Genomic DNA, 18424 nt, shown 5'->3' on the forward strand with positions numbered 1-18424 from the left:
CTCTTTAATTTTTTTTTACTTATTTGGAGGGGGGAGAGGGGACGGTCGACTCAGTTGAAAACCTGCATAGGACGAGTTCCACTACCCGGCACCATCGAGACTTGTTATCATTCGATACTGTAGCTTGTCGGGGCAAAATTGTGACGTGCAGCAGAGCAAGTTGAAGTCAAACCTTGCCAATCGTACTTAACATAAGTACCGCTCCTTAATTTTATACCGAAAAACACATCCCTCATTCGATACCCTCAAATTTGATTGATCCCAATCATGCTGCGCACCTCGATCCTGCTACGTCGCGCCTCCACGCTACCACGCCCGCTCTCTACCTGTTTCTCCTCGAGCTCCTTCTCGGACAGTCAATGGTCTTCTCCGTCACGTTCCCGCGGTGCTAAGCCGTCTCGCTGGGGTCCTCCACGAGGCGACCGTGGTGGCCAGCGAGGTGGGGGTGGACGCTGGCGTGACAACGAGCGCCGTCCCCCTCTCACGCGCACGAACGACGGCAAAGACGTTCCGCAACTATCGGGTGAGGGCGTCTATGGCATCCACAGTGTGCTGCAGGCGCTCGAGAGCGGCCACCGAAACGCCCACGCGCTGTACGTGCGGGAGGAGCGGACGGCTCTGGACGGCCAGCGCCCCAAGAAGAAGAGCGCGGCCGATGTGCGCGCGCTGGAGCGCATCAAGGAGCTGGCGGAGGCCAAAGGAGTGCAGCTCCACACGACCAGCAAGTGGATGCTGAACCACATCACGGGGGACAAGCCGCATCAGGTAAGAGAGACCCTTGAAGTGAAGTGAGGATACGTGGATTCTCATAGTTGATCATGATGGAATTGTGGCTGTTAGGGTGTGGTGTTGGATGCTGCTCCGATTCAACTGAAGGAGTTCAAGCCCGCGGAACCTTCAGGTTGGGCTGAGACGACAGTGTGTGGGGTTGTATGTTGTTATTGACTTTTTGGGTCGTAGTTTTCACGGATTCGGAGCGTTCGCCGGTGATTTTGGTGCTGGACGAGATTCACGACCCGCAGAACTTTGGAGCGATCCTCCGCTCCGCGCACTTCTTGGGCTGCTCAGCAGTTGTTGTGAGTGATCGAAACAGCGCCCCGTTGTCTCCTGCTGTATCGCGTGCGTCCGTCGGCGCATTGGAAGTCATGGTCGCCAATGTACGATTTCGTCGGTTGAGGTATTGATTAGCTTCTGGGAAGATTTACTGACGATAACGCTGGTACAGGACAAGTTGATGAAGGCGAGGAACCTGCACGAGGTCCTTGCAATCAGCGGCGACCTCGGCTGGCGTGTTGTTGGTGCCAGCAGCGGGCCCAACTCCATCACGTCTACCAACCTCTCGGCGGGTTCCCAGCCCACGATCCTCGTTATGGTACGTTTCGGTGCTCCTTGGGCGATGAAGGCACGTTCTCATCTGCGGTTTGCGCTCCGAACAGGGCAACGAGCACCGCGGCCTCCGTAAGGGCATTCGCCAGTGCTGCCAGGACATCGTTATCATCCCCGGTACGCACGTGTTTTTGATAAAGTTTTGTTTGCTTCATTCAGACTCAAGTAATTACTGCAACACAGGCCAAGCCACGGATGAAGACACGCGCGTGGACTCGCTTAACGTTAGCGTCGCTTCGGCAATCCTGCTCTACGAGCTCTTGCACCACTAAAGCATGTTGAAGATTTCCCCGCTGGTAATGTTTAAAACGCAGTCTACGATTTCGCATGCCTCAGTGTGGAGCTTGTGCGATGGAAAATCGGTACGCGAACTGATGCCGATATCTCTTTGAAGATGCGAGGACTCGTTTCTCTGGATCCGGGGGTGTTTGGCTGCGTAGAGCAAAATCAAACAAAACTAAAGTCAATCCCAAAGCCCCAAAGCCAAACTGTCGAGAGAGAGCTGCTTACCTTAACGCTGCCGGGCAAAGTGGGGTGCCCAAGACACACTGTTACAGTGAACGCAGTCGGATCCGAAAATGGCGACACCGTCAGTGTGATGGTGTGGTCGACCATGTGCTTTCGTGAGCCTTGGTTGCAGACACGTTTTGCAGGTACGTGATGATACTCCACATCACCATTGGGCAGTACGCTCTTGACGAACACCTGAGTGATGTCCCGCACGCTTGTCAGTAAGAATCGGACTCGCTGTTCAAACGGCCAGTTTGCTGTGATTTCCCGAGGCTCAGGCTTTGCGCTTGCACTCGTTGTAGGCTCCACAATAGAAGCGTGAGCAATAGCTGGACGTCGGTAGATAACTCCAGAACCGTTTGCTGCTCGCGTCAACCGATGAATTGCAGCTTTAATTAGCGCCGTAGGCCACGCCTTACGAACAATGACCACGAAAGCACGCTTCACATCGTCCAGTGAGCTAACGTCGGATAGCAACTGTGTCGGCAACCACATCTCGCCTTGATGATGGTTATCACTGACGAGGAAGCGCAGGCGAGTTGCCTCCTTGGCAATCCATCGAAGCTTTTCAATCTTCAGCAGGCTGTCGCTGGAATTCTGCAGCAATGAGAGCACAAGTCCTACGCGGCCAAGCAATATCAACTAACGCAAGAGCAACGAAGAGTTAGTCGCGAGCAACCCCGGTACGGTCCGAAAATGATCACAATCAATACCTGGAGCAGTTCTGCACGGGGCGATGAGCTGAGTGCGAACGCCTTGACGTAGGTATCCGAGGCAACGTCAACCACTTCTTGGCAGCTTTTTTCCAGATCCACGGGTATCCGCAGACTTGCAAATACTTGCGCCTCTTTCTGATCTTGGTTGTCCACGCTAGTACTACTCGTGTGGCCAGAGCTCACGCTCGGGCTCGTGCTGAGCATCGCCTGCATCGAAACATATTTGTGTGCAGTCGGGGCTGGCGCGGCTGATGCATCAGGGAACGAATGTACGTGCTGGCGCAAACGCACGATAACATCAGCGACTCGAACGGAAATATCAACGGCATCCACAGCAAACGCAGTCCGGAGTCGCTGGATCTACACACACACAATCAACACCACGTTAGCACCTTCAGATGAATGGTTAAAGTATTAGTCAAGGGACTTACCGCCTTGAGGTATACAGCCACATTCCCATCGGTTGGAGACTTTCGCAAGGTATCCATTGAATCAGCCACTTGAGACGAAACGGTAGAGGAATCTCGCGCGGGAATATGAGGGGAGCTCGTAGGTGGGGTCTTCAGGAAAAATAAGCTTGACACGTCGAATGGTGACTTGTTCGCATCCTTTGACTTGTCGTGCCGGGGTGATTCCGTCTGACCAAGTAGTGCGTGACACACAGATTTCAAGAATCGACGCTGAGAGGATGCTTCCTGCCGCAAACGGTCTGACAAGGCAACGTCAGCTTTCAGCACCTTTGAGCACTTCTTCCCGAGATCGCGCAGTACGACGAGAATCCGTTTGCCCCAACAGTCAGGAGTATCGCTATCTTCGCTCTCCCTGTCGGACGAAGGGTAATCAAACGAAGAAGACCCCACGCTGTCGAGCACGAAGTCAATAATGCGTTGAACGGCCCAGGCGCTTGACAAGTCACAATACTGCAGCACAACCAAGATATCAACAACTGCGGGCTTGATGCTGTCTGCGTCGATGCTGGCGCTACGAATCAGGCAGCTTAAATCTGCGCTTGAGATAGTGAAGTCCGTCTTTGTGCTAAGTGAGTCCCCGCACACCAGCAATCGGCCCACCGAGCTAACTAGCACGCGACAGAGTGTCGCGGAGCTCGGCACGCTTGCTCGAGGAAGAGCGTCGAAGTGCGCCGTGATGGCCCGCTCCATCGCCCGTTGACTCCATCGCCCAACGCCGGCATCTGGCTTCGTCGTCATTTCACTCAGCCGCGCGATAGTGCGTGAGGCTTCCGCAGCCACATCTCCATCAATATCCTCCAGCAGCGACAGCAACACTCCACTCGACAGCATACGACGCGTGTTCATCTCCAAAGCCTCAGGCGTAACATCCACCACAGCTTCATCGATCTGCGTCTTCAGCACAGCGTGCTCCACTACTTCACTCGCAAGCACGCGCGAGAACCCGCGCAAACAGCGTGCAACCTCCACACGCACCGAAGCCGACACATCACTTCCAGCCATACACAACACATAGAACGCCTTTTCCGGCAGAAACAGCGTTGTCTTCGCCACCGCCATGCTGATCGACGACGGGAAGAACCTGCGGCTCGCAACTTCGTGCTGCGGGTGCAAGTCCGCCAGCGCCACCAGCACCTGCGCCGCCAGCACTCGCACCTCCTCGCTCTGCGCAAAGAGTACGAACGCCGCTAGACGGTCGAAATGGTTCCCCACCGCATCCTTCGCGCCTGGTGACGACGCCGTCTCCGCCGCGAAGCTGCGACCTGCATCGTGCAGCCTCAGATACCCTCGCAGACAAATGGCCTGCATACCGGCGTCGTGGTCCCGCACACACACGTGCAGCAGCGTCTCCACCTGCGCGAACTTGTTGGTGAGCATGAGGCAATCCACGACGATGCGCAGCATGTCGCGCCGCAGCTTGAAGTCTTCCCCCACGCTCATGCACTGCATGAGCTGCTCGCCCATGGCGTCCACCTGGATCATGGGCTGCACCACGGCGGGCTTGACGGCCAGCAGCTGCCTCAGGCCGCGCACGATGGCGCCCACGACGATGGCTCCGCTGCTGCCGGCGTCCTTGCTGGTCTGATTCCCGTCCCCTTGTGCCTCGGCCTGCGTCTGATTCTGCTGTAGGAAGGAGAAGAGGAAGTCGATGGCCGCCGCGGTCTTGGCACCGGGCGAGGCCGCAGCTGAGCTGTACTGCAGCAGAAGGCGGGCCTGTAAATGGGGGTCCGAGGTGCTCTGCAGCTTGGCGCGGATAGCGTCCAGTACGGCCATGGGGTGATCTTCCGAGCGCTGTCCTGAAGCGGGTACGGGGTGTTGAGAGCTGGAAGAAGCATCGGATGAAAGAGAAGGTGGCGGAGGAGAGATGCGTGGACGTTTGGACTCGGGGTCGGCCGCGGGGGCCGCGCCGTCGCCGCCAGAAGTCGACGGCTCCCACTCCCGGTCGCGCTTGGCTGAAGAGCTCATTTTCGGCTATGACGATGTTTTATATGTGTGATACATAGTTGTATGTGTGACACACTATTTTGGGTTCAACTGAAGTACCGAACACCAAGTACACATGGCTACATCCTATTTGTAGTTGAAGTGAGCAGTACAAGATGGACGCAGAGCTGATGCCCGTTTAGAGAGGAATGGCGGCCGCGCGTCGAAACGGAGGGAGGAAGTCTTCCAAGCTTGAGGGCTGGTGGTGGCAGGCGGCGCCCGACCCGGCGGCTACTCCGTCGGCCGTGGCGATCGCGAGGCACCGCGCGTTGCAGGAGCAGCTACTGCACTTCGACCAGAACGCGTGGCTCACCAAGCACGCCAAGCAGCCGCGCTTCCAGTTCTCCGGTGAGCAGAAGCGCATGCTGCGGCAGTGGTTCGACGCGCTGGACTCCGACGGTTCGGGCAAGATCTCCGTGGAGGAGCTGGAGGACCCGATGCTATCCATTGGCATCGTGAGCGATACGAGGGAGATCGCGCAGATCGTGAGCAAGCTGGACAAGGACGCCAATGGACAGATCGACTTCCAGGAATTTGTGGACTTCCTCACGCCGCACGCGAGGCATAACAAGGGCGCGAGTCCGCAGAAGCACGAGGTCATGTTCCACCAACTCACCAAGAAGATGGAGGTATTGTATGGCGGTGGGGAGGGTGTATGTGGCCTAAGTACGTCGAGCTAAATGAGCGTTGCGTGTATTGCGTATTGCATCGCAGCACCAGAGTTCGGGGTTTATGGAGATCAATACGCAGTTGTCGATGGAGAGGAGGCGGTTCATCCTCGACTCTATCACTAGTTTTACGACGCAGTCGATCCAAGAAGACCTCGCAGAGCTCAAGCACTTCAAGGATGAACGGAGTCCTACTGGTGACGCCACCTCACCGGGACGGTCGCGGCATCGACGGGCGATGACAAAAAAGGCGAAACTTGCAGCGCTAGCCACTCGACACCAGGAAGAGCTGCGTTTTCAGGCACTGGAGCAGGTCTTCATTCGCAACAGCGCCCAGAAGGTTTGTATCTGTTGTGAGTGGGTTAAAAAAAGTATCTCACCTCGCACTTCGTATTCGGACAGCACTTTCAAGCGATGCCTTCGTCGCTACTTGGGGCGCCTGGTGCTAGTAGGCGGTCTCAGCAGCGACGAGTAGAGCTCCTGACGCCGCTGCCAGCGGTGGACAGACCGCCCACCACGCCGAAGCGCTCCATCGTCGCGAGCCCCAGTTTGGAGTATCTCGACGCTCGACGCGCCAGCGCGAAGCTGCTGGAGCAGTCGGGAATGGGCAGCTACCGGCGGCTGCTGCCAGCGTCAGGGCTTAGCAGCAGCATGCCGAACCTCCCCGCAAATACAGACGCAGGCTGGCGCTGATGAATGCATGGTAAGAGTAATAACTATTGTGCAGGTGGCGTTGATTCACACATGTCCACGCGATAAGAATGACGCGTAGCATCTGAAGCAGCTACCATACTTGCAATGCCCGGCTAGCGGCTGGAGTGTGGCAGCCAAAGCTAGACGCTGTTGAGGCCCAAGCACACCTCGTCCGTCATGAAGTGCCCTCGCGCGTGAACCTTTTTCAAGATTCGAAGTGCCTGCTCGCCGCAGCTGAGCCCATCGTCGCTCCACTGTCGTGCCAGATGGTATGATCGCTCTCAGCGCTCTGCAGCCGACGGGATTGCACGCTGCCGGCACGAGGGCCGGCAGTGAGGGCCTAGCTGCGGCAGCTTCGTCGGCAGCACTGACTGGTGCTGCTGTTCTATATAGGCGGTGGCACCGCTGGGAGCTGACCCCGGCTTGCAGCAGCTCTGCCAACAGGGTTTGGTAGTAGTCTCCAGAATAGTAGCGTTAGTAGGCATATTAAGACTACTACTACTATTACTACTACTATAGCTCTGGGATTGGAGCCATTAGTAGTACTATTTATATAGTAGCCAAACGAAACATGGATAGTAGTGCTATTATCACTACTAATGTACCCATTGCTCAACCGACGGCAGATCGCACGAGTGAGTGGCCACGCACCTGTCAGGATCCCTCATTAGGCTTCCAACATCACGCAAACGTGCCATGAAGTGCGCGAAGAGTGATTGCCACCAAAGTGCCATATCGGAGACTTTTCCGTGCTGTGTATGCGGCCGACAGGTGCATCATTTGTGCAACAACGTGCTGTGTGACAAATGCAAGCTAACGTTATCTCAAAGGTAACGCTGCTGTTCGTGGTTGCCTTTGTAGCTTCGATTGTACTAAGCAGCTCGCCATACTGATTTTGCGGCCGCACTCGTGTTACCAGGGACTTTAATGCGGAGATGCCGACTCCCAGGAGCCTACACTCAACTGTACATCTGAGAATCGTCCTTACTCTCAAGTATTCTCCTGACTTCTGAGTAAGAGTAACATGCTTCAACTTTCAAGTACATTATTTCTTTTGGAGTTAGTTTGCTGTATAAACTAGAAGCTAGATACATCAACGTAAGGTGCTGGCTGTTGCACTGTCACAAGCGAAGTGAATAGAATATTACAAGCAGTCTGGGGTGGTGTTTGTATAGTCTTTGGCTTGACGACGCTTGACTTTCCTATTAACCTCTTCTCGTCAGTACATGAATGCCGATGATCTCCTCCTCATGTATACTTGCGCTGTGCCTTCCTCCTCTTTTTTCTAGGTTGCCATACTGGGCATGGCATCTTTCCAAAGAAACCAGAAGCCATTTGCGGAGTTACTCAGAAGTCATTGAGAGGTGTTAGGCTCCACGTTGCTACTACTACGTAGAGTTACGGTCATAGCAGTCGCAAAGTAGATAGAGGAAAGACTAAGAAGCACGTAAGTGCCGAGGCGGAACGCCACGACAGGTACAGCAGTAGTTCGGTAGAGGTTCCCACTTGCGCCGCAGGCGTTTCTCGAGTGAGTGGGAAACTCCAGCCAAACTCCTGCATACCAGCAGTCAGTGTATTAGCAGCAGCAACACAACAAGCAAGATAACTACACTAAATCTAAGTACATGTTGTCCTTTGCACTAGGGCAGGGAGCAGAGCCTTCGTGCTCCCTGTCATCAATCTCGTTCTCCATAGTAAAGTGTACATATTCCTGCTGTCGTTGTACGACAGAGCTGGATACACTTGATAGCCGCGCGTGGCAACCACACGCGGAAGATCTTTGGCAAGATCTGTCGTTGTTGAGCCGCAGCACAGGTAAGACTGTATGTCACAGTCATCACTTTACTCTAAATCAAGTACCTCACTCTATCGCTTGTGATCGAGCAATGCGCCGATCGCAATATTCAGGCAAGGTAGAGTGCAATACCGAAGATCGTGTGAAATAGAAGACGCAATATAAAGGTTTGGAGGGTTGAGCAGCTTTGAGGAAGCATTTACGTGTGCTGTTGGTTCGCGGAGGGTCGCGAAAACTTACTCGTGCTTGAACGCTGCTCGTCGCCAAGCGCGTCTAAACCGGGTCTTTCGTGAGGGATCCTCTTAGGATGACAGCGGACAGCGCGCACCTACAGTTGTAGTTCATACTTCGCATATGGAGGCCAGTAAGCACCATTGCGGTCGGAATTCGGAATGATGGTCAAATAGTCAAAATTAGTAGTCATATTTGTAGTCATATTAGTACCACCGATGCCTCACTACTAAGATATATCATTCTACTATTGCCAGAATTTGGATAGTAGTAGTAGTATGACTACTAGCCAATACTACTACCAAACCTGTCTGAAAGCCACAAGCGAACGACGACGACGTTTCATGATTTCGTTGAAGTCGTGACTGGTGTGGCGTACACAGAATCATTTTGCGCATTAATCTCCGCTGCTGCACTGCAACAGCAACGGCCAACCCATTTGTAGAGGGCCAGTACTATGGGCTTCCTTCTCACCTGTTGGCCTGCTGTGGGTTCGCGTATAGTCTCCCGTCTGTTGCATATTACCTCCCTTCGCGGTACGCGTTCTCAAGTTGAAGCTGCGCGTGGCAATCTTCCACCCATACTGGAACCCATATGTCGGGAAAAGCCGAGTAGACGTTGCCTATCGCTCTCTCTCTTCATTCTCCAAGATGACCGGAGCCTCGCAGGTCGTCGCCAGCGCCACCAGCAGCAAGTCCTCCTCCGCCTTCTTCCGCGGCATCCAGCCCACGCCCGTGGGCTCGCCGGGCGCCGCGGCGCGCAAGATCCTGCAGAGCCGCGCGCCGAGCAAGCCCCAGGACTGCAGCAGCAGCAGAAGCAGCAACCAGCAGCTCGAGCCGCTGCCCGACGAGGCGCAGGGGCTCAAGGACCTGCTGCTGTCCGCGCCCTCGCAGCAGCAGCGCTCGCGCTTCAGCTTCCTCAAGCTCAAGCGCGTGGTGGTGCCCCCCGTCAAGATCCCGCCCGAGCTCGACACGCCCAACGCCGTGAGCAACATCGTGGCCGGCAGCAAGATCCCCATGACCAAGGCCATGTGGATGCGCCGCCGCGCGCGCATGATGCGGCGCGTGCCCGGCCGCATCGACGAGCGGGTCGCGTGGTAGAGAGGCCTTGTCTCTCGTAATATTTGGCTGCTGCGTGCGTGTAAACTATCAGAATGCTATTCTAGCCGTTTATTTACTTACTCTCAACATTTGTCACTGGGGTCTTGGAGCGTGAGGCTATCTGCCCTCACGCTATCTCATAGCTACCCCTTCTGGAGGTACGAGAAGAGGCCGCGCATCATGACCTTGGCCTCTCCCAGCGCCTCGCCGGCGATGTCACGCGCGGTGCTCGTGACCGCCTTGGCATTGTCCAAAGTGGACATGGCCAGCGTCTGCGCGTGCTGCACCGTGCCCTTGACGCGCTTGAGCTTGGACGACACGCCGAGCAGGCGACGCACGTTGGCCAGGAACGATACAGATCCGCTCGCGTCCGGCAGCAACTGCAGCGACAGCGTACCGTCCTCGTGACCCGAAGCCAGCAGGATCACAGCCTCCTTGGGGCCGAAGCACGTCGCGGAGATCATTGACCCCACAGAAGACGGCGAGACGTACTCCTGCACCGTCACGAAGCTGTGCAGCATCACAACATGTTAGTTACTACAGCTATAGCAAGCAGCACACAAGCCCAATCAAGCACTTACTCTTCGATGCGGCAGATGCGGACGACCCCTGGACAGAGTGTGAGGAAGATGAGGTCGCCTTCGGCCGACACCTGCACGTCCGAGATCTCCTCGGCCGGGAGGTGGTGTGACTGGATCAACACACCCGAGAGATTGAAGATCTGGCAGACGCTGGAGATCACCGTCCGCGTCTCCGCCTCCCCTCCTGCTTCGTTGGCGGTGGTCACACTTCGAGAAATGCTCGTGATGGCGATGGCGTAGCCTTTCACGGACAATCGCACTCGAACGAGCTCTCCGCCTTCCTCTGCAGGCTCGAACACAAACGCTACTTGGCCCTCGTCGTACAAGAAGTGCGCCATGCCCACAGAGTGTGAGCATGACGCAACGACACCCAGATACGTGCTCACACAGCAGTCGACGAGAGGAGTCGCATGGCCACGAAGGATCTGGATAGGGCGAGGCGAGACGCGAGGCAGGCGGAACAGCATATCAGGCTTGAGTCTTGATAGACGCCAGAGCGCGAGCGTGCCGTCTTGCGATCCAGACACCAGCAGCTCTTCATCTTCTTGCGACGTCGAGACAACCACCTGGCTGTGGCTGTGGTAGCTCCAGCGATCCAAGCTCAGACACGTCACTGCGGCGCTGTGTCCCACGACGCTGGCCTTGCCAATCACGTGACCGTTGTCCAAGTCCAGCAGTCGGAAGTGTAAAGCGCCACTACGCGCTCCGCCTGATGCAAGCACGCGTCCATTACGCGAGATAACCACTGGGAATCCTCGATGCCGCTTGTGTTGATGGACACTCTCCTCGTCGTGATGAACGTGGTCGAAGACAGGTATCCGCGGCACGTAGTCGAACGGGGAGTCATCGCGCGCAATCTCCAGTAGCCATGGACAGTCGTTCACTGCATCAGCTTCACCTTCTTCCTCAGCGGCCGGCACGTCACCTAACAGCTTCTCCACCTCGCTCCCTCGCTGCGAGTCCGTAATTGAAGAGAAACTCCCTCTTGGCTCCAGCATCGTTTCCCCCAGGTCGACAGCAGAGAACGTCTTGAACGGAACTTTCGGAGATGCCGACGCAGAGCCGACGTGCGGCGACGACGGTAATGGAGGAGCAGGTTTCGGCAACAACTTCCAATAGTAGACCTCGATCACGCCCAGGTCGTTGACGCTGACGACACGGTCGGGAAGGATCTTCAGCAGCCGGATACCGCTCTGAGCGATGGGTTTCACGGTAGCAACAGGACTCCAGTTCCGACGCTTCTCCTGAGCAATAGGCGAGCAGTCTTGAAATGCCAGCGAGAGCGGTCGAGGAATATTGCTCGCTGGTCCGTTAGAGCCTCCCTCTTTGCCTGGGAATCCTCCACTGAGCGGTGGGCTTGCTCGTCCTGAGATGGGCTTGTTATTCATCGCTGGAGGAGGAGCTGTCTTCCCAACAGCACTGCGCGCGAATGCAGCATGACGCTTGGGGTGAGGAGTGGCGAAGAGCTGCATGGGGCACTGGCCAAAGTGGGCGATTTGCAGCTCCATGGACTCCCTCAAGAAGGGGTCCTCCACCTTGTCCAAATCCACGACGCCGTAGTACGTCAGGTAGTAGAACACATTGTTCGCCTGCAGTGACGCTCGCCCGCGTTGCTTGAAACCAAAAATGAGGTCGATCCACTGGTGCAGATGGCGAGAAACGTGCTCGCTCTCAAGCGCAGCGCGGTGAATACGTACAAACTCCTCGGGAGTACTCGCCCACTTGGGTAGCTGCACATCTCCCACCGCTTGCTGGTCGTGGCGTTTGCCAAGCACGTAACCGTTCCTGTTCCGCAGGAAGGTCCCGTCACTAGCGAAAAACTCGGGCGTTAGCTCCTTGACCTCGGACATCTGCGAGTTGCACATTCGCCAAGTCTCCTGGATGGAGAAGAAGAGGCGGTCAGGTAGATCGAAAGTTCCGCCCTGCATCTTCTGGTGCAAACTCGCGAAAGGTTCCAGTCGGAAGAGGAAGAAGAGCACCACGCCGGCACAAGTCGAGTAGTGAGAGCCGTAGAGGAACTTGGGGATCACTGGGTCATCGAACGAGTGATAGCGCTCCCAATACTCTTCCAATCGTGCAGCATTCAGTGCACCGACAGGCTTCGAGAGATCACGGAAGTTGTGAGGGTCGCTCAGGTCCAGCGTAGAGTCTTCATAGTTCGAGAGCACCCACGGGAATACCGGGTACTGGGTCAGATCGTTGAAACTGCGTCCAGCAAACGTATTCAGCGCCATCAAGTAGTCGAAGTTGCTGATCTGCCGGTTTTGCCACGCCTTGGTAGTCGCTGCTAAGTGTGGAATCACACGCCCAGGCCACTGCTTGGGGGTGCTTCGAGGGAGGAAGGAGTATAACACCCGCACAAACTCATTGCGCCGTTGCTTGGTCGTCAGCGGGAAGTCCAAGAAGTGCGTGCTGCCATTGCGGAGGAAAATCTCGATCGCCGAGTCGCGTAGTCGATAGCGGCGGAGATAAACGCCCACCAGATGCGAGTATTTCCAACGCCAGCACCGGTGAAGACCTGGAGCAGCTTCGTCCGCACTTATAGTCGAGGGCGCAGGAAGAGTTCCATCATCGAAATCAGTCGTACCTGGGGCGATACCTCCTCCAGGGGTTTGTGCGTTCTGGGGCAGCTCCTGCTGGGGCTCGAAGGCGATATGCTTACCGCACAGGGACAAACGGCCTAGCACAACACCCTCGGGTACCACGCGCCGGCACGTTACGCAGGCATACACTTGGTCATCCGGTGCTACTGCGATGCCAGCACTAGGATCCAGCCCCTTTTCGCCCTGACCCAACAGAGCGGATCCCTTTGACGCGGTGGAGGTTGTCGTAGATGCCGCTTGCTTGCCATCATCCACCCCCGCGTTTGCTGTTGAGGGGTCCCCTTTGTATTCTTCCAGAGGATCTTCTTCGCCGGTGATGCGTGCTTCGGTCTCATCGCCACCCTTATCACCGTTGTCTGCACTCGGTACGTAGGTATCCGCCAGCTCGGACGCTGGAAGTGCATCGTCGGACGTAATATCTCTAATTTCACCACCACGCTGCTGTGCTACCACCCGACCAACCCGCTCCAGCAAATTCTCCCCATTAGTCGAACTCGTTTCGCTACCTTCGGTGTCTCCTTCGAAGCTATGAAGCATTTCCAACGGCAGAGATAATGCTGAGGAGTGTCTGTGCCGCCTCAGGATTGGCGTTTTCTTTGTCGCTTCTTCAGCCGTGGAGCCCTCAGCTTCTAGCGCCAGCAGCTTATCGGAGCTTAACTGCAAATCCACATCGACTGTCCGTCGCATCCGAGCCGGGAACGGAGTTTCGTAGAGCCCCAATCTCCACATGAGCGTTTTCTGCAATGTTGTCAATGTGTCTGGTGCAGCACGTCGCAATGAGTCATACTGGTTCTGCGAGCGGAAGGTAAACTCGTGTTTCAACCACAATTTCTGAGTCCACTGCTGCTTCTGTTCGCGCTGGGCCGATAGTTCAGTCATCGCACGCTGCTTCTCGCGAGTCGTCACATCCCGCAACGTCGCCAGCATTCGGTTCTCTTCCACTTCTAGCGCTGCCCAGAGCACCCTCTCGCTGTCGTCGGCATAATCCACATTGGCGTACTTCTTCTCTGCTGACACCGGTTCTTCAGGAACATCAGTGGATGTTTGCTGTGACTTCTGCAGCTCCTTAGCTATCGGGAAATACGGCACCATATCTTCCACCTCCTCTCGCTCATGCAATTCCGTATCGTTAATAGACAGCGCTAGTGCGTCTAAGACGACTTCCACTGCTTGTTGCTCAGTAATCTCTCCAAGCTCATGCACCGATAGACCCGCGACGCCCAAATCTTCGTTAAAGGAGCCGGACGTGCATATCCGAAGAGTCAAACCCCTCAGCAACACCAGCAGTTCTTCCTTCTTGTGTACAACCAGCGCGCGCCGAAGATCAACCAGCGCACGGAGGAACACGTCGCGCGTAGGCACGGACTCGTAAACACGGAGTGCAGACCCAGCGGTCAGTTCTTGCTGGAAACTCTGCACTAATACCTTCACCATGCGTTCCATCATATTGGTACCAGTGACGTAAGACAGCGCGTTCTGCAGTATTTGCAGACCAGGAAAGAGACCCACGCGATGCATTTTGTGCGTGCTCTCGACTAATCGAGCGCAGATATCCAACACGGCATTCAATAGGAAAAGTTGGGCGTCGGACCACGAATACTTGTCTGATACACCATTCGTAGAGGCTTCCGTATCGTCACTTGCTGAAGATCTTAGCGGCACGGCCAGTAGCGTTTCGTGAACCAGGAACATCAAACGCTGCACATTTTCCGCTAGTGTTCGGGACAAAATCGTTCGGCTCCTCGCCATCCGCTGCAAGACAATACCGACCACTCGACAAATCCAGTTCAAAGGCTCACGGAATAACTCAGACCGGTTGACGTGCGGAACCACTTGAGCCAATGGAGGGAGCCAGGATAAAGCAGGAGAACTTGCGGTCCCATCTGTAAGCTCGTACTTCACCTGCATTCCCTTTAAGGCCAACAGCAAGTGAGTAAATGATCGCCACCCATGCGAGTTGCTCATCGCCAGACAAAGCAGCGACACGATCGTATCCAGAACAAGATCTTCCCCCGTCTTGCTAGCTTCGAAGCTATAAGCCCGACCGCAGTTCTCATCACTGGCGTTAGTGCTACCATCTTCACTCCCAGCAGCGTTAACAAGCTCGATTCCAACGGAGCAGGTTAACGATAACTCCAGAAGCGCATCCGCCCAGCCCTTTTTCATCAAGAGTAGCTGCTGCTGAAGGTCTTCGTCGGTCTTCAGCTTCACATTGATATCCATGAGAACCTTCTCCCGAAAGTGTGGAGTGCTTTTCCCCAATAAAATCGGCAGAAACGGCAAAATCCCCTTCAGAGGCAGACTCAGTATCCCACTAACCCCTTCATCAAACATATCTGCAACAAACGCCGAGTTGTTATCAGCGCCATTCCGAACCTCCGCGCCAACGTTAGACAGGCTTCGTAGCGCTGTCAGCCTGATCACAGCAGCCCGCTTTTCCCACGTCAACTGCAGACGCTTGCCCACGAACTGGTTTGCCATCTTAATCCACTCAACCAAACCGCCGATCCCGGCGCTTATTTCTCCTGGAGTAGTGAGCGACGACGAAGCAACGGCAATACCATCTTCAAATCCATTATCATGCGCGACAGCCGATTTATTCGCCGCTGCAGGCGCAATTGGGAACAGCAGCGAGTCCTTCTTAGAAGGGTCGTTCATAATGATGCTGTGCTGGACACCCAGTAGCCACGCCGGGTCGAAGTAGAACTCCATCATAAGCTCCAGAAACCCGACCGAAAAACTGCCTTGACCGTTCAGGACTAACCGCAAATGTTCCTCTAGACCGCACCAAACTGTGCGGCCTTCGATAGACTCGAGCCAATCCAGCAGATAAATGAACAAAGGGACGCAAGCCATTCGGACGTGGATCGAGACGTGCGAGTCGTCTCCATCCTCTTTGCTGGTATTTGCACCGTTGCTTTCTGCATCACTGCGCCGATCATGCATGAGATACAGCAGACAATCCATAATACTGGAACTTACTAGAGCAAAACGCATGTCCAGGAAGGACACCGCGAGTCGCCGCAACAGAAGAAGTATCGAGGTACAAACAGCAGAATCCTTGCAAGTCATCAAGAAGCGAATCACAGCGCGAATGTCACGGACGAGTGAGAACCGGACTTGGACTGAATGCAGCACGCTCTTCTTGGGGGAGGCGCTCTTCTCCTCAGCGGCGCTGGCGTCCGGGTTTCCAGACGAAGCTGCTCCAGACGCTTGGTCGCTCCACACAATACTCTCCAGATTGATACTAAACACGCCTCCTTTCCGGCCAGGCACCACCATCGAAGGCGATGTCGAAGACGACGACGGGGTGGCAGGAGACGGCGACGGCCCCGATCCGCTTGTGGTAGAGCCGCCACCAGTCCCTGCAGTGATACTCGCTCGCGCAAACGTGGTCTCCATCACCTCCTGCTCCAGCACTTCGTGTACTTGTGTGCTCTGATTCGTCAGACAGACCTCGATAACCTCTACCAGACTCTGGATACTTTGCTGCTTCCAGTGGTGGTCCTTGTCATCGGGCTCCGTTAATCGCTGAGAGTTCTGACTCGACTCACCCTCGTTAGACGTGGCTGAAGGGTGGGACACCGAGTAAAAGTTACCGAGAATCTCCAGCACCTTTGGAACCGCCTGCATGTTGTTGAACGCTCGTGGGTATTCGCAAGCGAGGCCGTACATTTGGTGATTGTAGATAGACTGCGTCTTGTAATCCGCTTGCGTCCACAGACGATGATCCATGAGAATGGCTCTTACTCCAGAGGCAAATAGTGGGTTTGTCGCCCATACAGACATGTGGAAAGGGTGGTTGTCGCCAAACTCGAGGCTTTTCTTCGGCGGCGGCATCATCCCGAACAAACTCTTCACCATTTCAACGCAAACGACGAGACTTCCAGGCGTCCATATCACGGAAAGACAGTTTTTGTGTTGCACCATGACGTGCGACAGCATGTGGAACACGTAGTTCTGGAGCACTTCTTGCTGGTTGGCCACGTTACTCTGCAGCATACCATTCAAGATCCACAGTAAATCCACCACTACGCTTTCCATGACTGCCGAGAGAGGCCTCTCTCCTTCTTGTGCTTGACGGTCACTTTCAGTCGACGTATCAGCCGTCTGCTTCTTTAAAACTCTCTCGTAGGCCGTCAAAATGTAGTCCAGCAGTACCGGCAACGAGGAGACACCAACTGAGCGATACCATGCCGCGTGGTAGTCGGGGAAGATCATTTTCTGCGTGCTTTTGCCAAGCCTAGCGTTTCGTTGCTGGATCTCAGCAGACGCCCCCACCGTATTCTCCAACACCAGCCATTTCCCGTTAGTCGTAGGCGTCGTCCCTTCACACAACCATTCCACCCCAAGATCAGCATAGTCCTCGTTGACAGTGTTCTGTGCATTGAAAGCGAACACGACCTGTAGCTTGCAGAACGCCGCAAACGACTCGTTCTCCGGAATCGACAAAGGGGACGGCCCCAGCGCACGCTCGTGGGTGCCAGCAACCATCCGGCTAGACTGAGCTGGTAATGCCGCAGACCACCGATTAAACGAAGACGCCATGGGCCCCAGCGCATACATCAAGTCTATCGTCCCGCGTGGGAGCTCTTCCTGGTACATGGCTACACTGGCAATTTTGGCCTTAGCGTTGCGACCACCTCCAACCGTGCATTTGGACGCTGTCACCAGTCCAGACGGGTACACAAGCTCTTCCTTGAACTGCAGCTTGTTGTCTACGTGGCACGTCACTTTGCTCTTCTTGACGTAGTGCAGCGAGTGCGATATCACGAGCAGATGCCACTCACCGGGCGCCAGATCAATCTCCTGCTGAATCCTCCTCCACTCCGGCGAGTTCGACGAAGGCGCTGCAATGGACGCCGACTTCTTGGCGTCCCCAGTGCTCCCCGGAGCGCAACAACTCACATTAAGCAGCACCCCATGCCCTCCCCCACTCGAGTCCTCTGTATACTCCAGCGACGCCTCCACCCCGAGCGTATTAGAGCCGTTCGTGAACCTGAAGAGATTGAACTTAGCGTATAAATCTTCCTGCGCCACACCCTCCACCGCCGCGCTCTCTTTCTTCGCCTTGGCGAGACAAAAGTCCACATTGATCCACACCGCCACTGAGTAGCCTCGGAACGCGCTCCAGTCCACTATAGGGAGGTGCATCCTCCCGTTATCTCGGAAGGAGAAGTAGGCAGAGGGGGGTATTACCCGCCCCCGCGGTAGAACGTACTGCGACTGACTGTCCTCCTCCCCTTCATCCGCTGCTGCGTTCTCCTCTGGAGGGAGCAGCAGCCGCTTGGCGAACGTCCTGGAGAGCTTCTGCACGTCTCGGACTAATCGCTCCCTTTCAGTTGGGGAGCAGTCCTTGTCCGCGACGAAGCAGGCCAGCATGGCCTTGCGCACCAGCTCATGGGCAGCTTTGGACGGCGATAACTCGCTCAATTCTCGCGACTCGGAGCCGCCACTTGGTTGCTCCTCAACTGTAGAATTTGGTTCTTCTTTGGTATCGTCGGCGTCGCCCCTGCTGGTCTGCAAGTCGAGTTTTGCCTGCTCATCGTGCTCCATAGTGTCTTACGCCGTAGTATTTTACCTTTTCTAGGCGAATACGGACGCTGCGGAGCTCGCGCTTGCGGGGTCGAGGGGAGGAGAAGTACGCGGAGCAGGGGAGTTTGTCGGCACGTGGGCAGGGCCGGCGAG

The 18424-nt window shown here is 55.5% G+C and overlaps 5 protein-coding genes across 5 annotated transcripts; 3 read left to right on the forward strand and 2 right to left on the reverse strand.

Moving 5' to 3' along the window:
* Positions 1-516: 516 nt before the first annotated feature.
* PHYSODRAFT_418960 (hypothetical protein) lies at positions 517-1649 on the forward strand (the record flags this gene model as incomplete). Its single annotated transcript, XM_009537497.1, has 6 exons — positions 517-765; positions 841-901; positions 961-1171; positions 1246-1372; positions 1437-1503; positions 1570-1649. Coding segments are annotated over 6 exons (795 nt in total), but the record flags the coding sequence as incomplete, so codon positions are not given.
* Positions 1650-1701: 52 nt separating this feature from the next.
* PHYSODRAFT_318877 (hypothetical protein) lies at positions 1702-4855 on the reverse strand (the record flags this gene model as incomplete). The annotated part of the gene is made up of 4 exons (XM_009537498.1): positions 1702-1818; positions 1897-2538; positions 2610-2972; positions 3044-4855. 4 exons carry the CDS (start codon positions 4853-4855, stop codon positions 1702-1704), a joined length of 2934 nt encoding a protein of 977 aa, XP_009535793.1.
* Positions 4856-5223: 368 nt separating this feature from the next.
* On the forward strand, positions 5224-6411 carry PHYSODRAFT_424825 (hypothetical protein; the record flags this gene model as incomplete). Its single annotated transcript, XM_009537499.1, has 4 exons — positions 5224-5694; positions 5780-6094; positions 6136-6175; positions 6230-6411. Coding segments are annotated over 4 exons (1008 nt in total), but the record flags the coding sequence as incomplete, so codon positions are not given.
* A 2691-nt stretch (positions 6412-9102) lies between these two features.
* On the forward strand, positions 9103-9552 carry PHYSODRAFT_524546 (hypothetical protein; the record flags this gene model as incomplete). The annotated part of the gene is made up of 1 exon (XM_009537500.1): positions 9103-9552. The coding sequence occupies one exon, from the start codon at positions 9103-9105 to the stop codon at positions 9550-9552; it is 450 nt and encodes a 149-aa protein (XP_009535795.1).
* Positions 9553-9695: 143 nt separating this feature from the next.
* Positions 9696-18292, reverse strand: PHYSODRAFT_524125 (hypothetical protein; the record flags this gene model as incomplete). The annotated part of the gene is made up of 7 exons (XM_009537501.1): positions 9696-10062; positions 10134-11117; positions 11211-12007; positions 12230-13038; positions 13078-13304; positions 13395-16267; positions 16322-18292. 7 exons carry the CDS (start codon positions 18290-18292, stop codon positions 9696-9698), a joined length of 8028 nt encoding a protein of 2675 aa, XP_009535796.1.
* Between the last annotated feature and the right edge of the window lie 132 nt (positions 18293-18424).

This window comes from Phytophthora sojae, assembly GCF_000149755.1.
Source record: "Phytophthora sojae unplaced genomic scaffold PHYSOscaffold_10, whole genome shotgun sequence".
Lineage (NCBI taxonomy): Eukaryota > Oomycota > Peronosporomycetes > Peronosporales > Peronosporaceae > Phytophthora > Phytophthora sojae.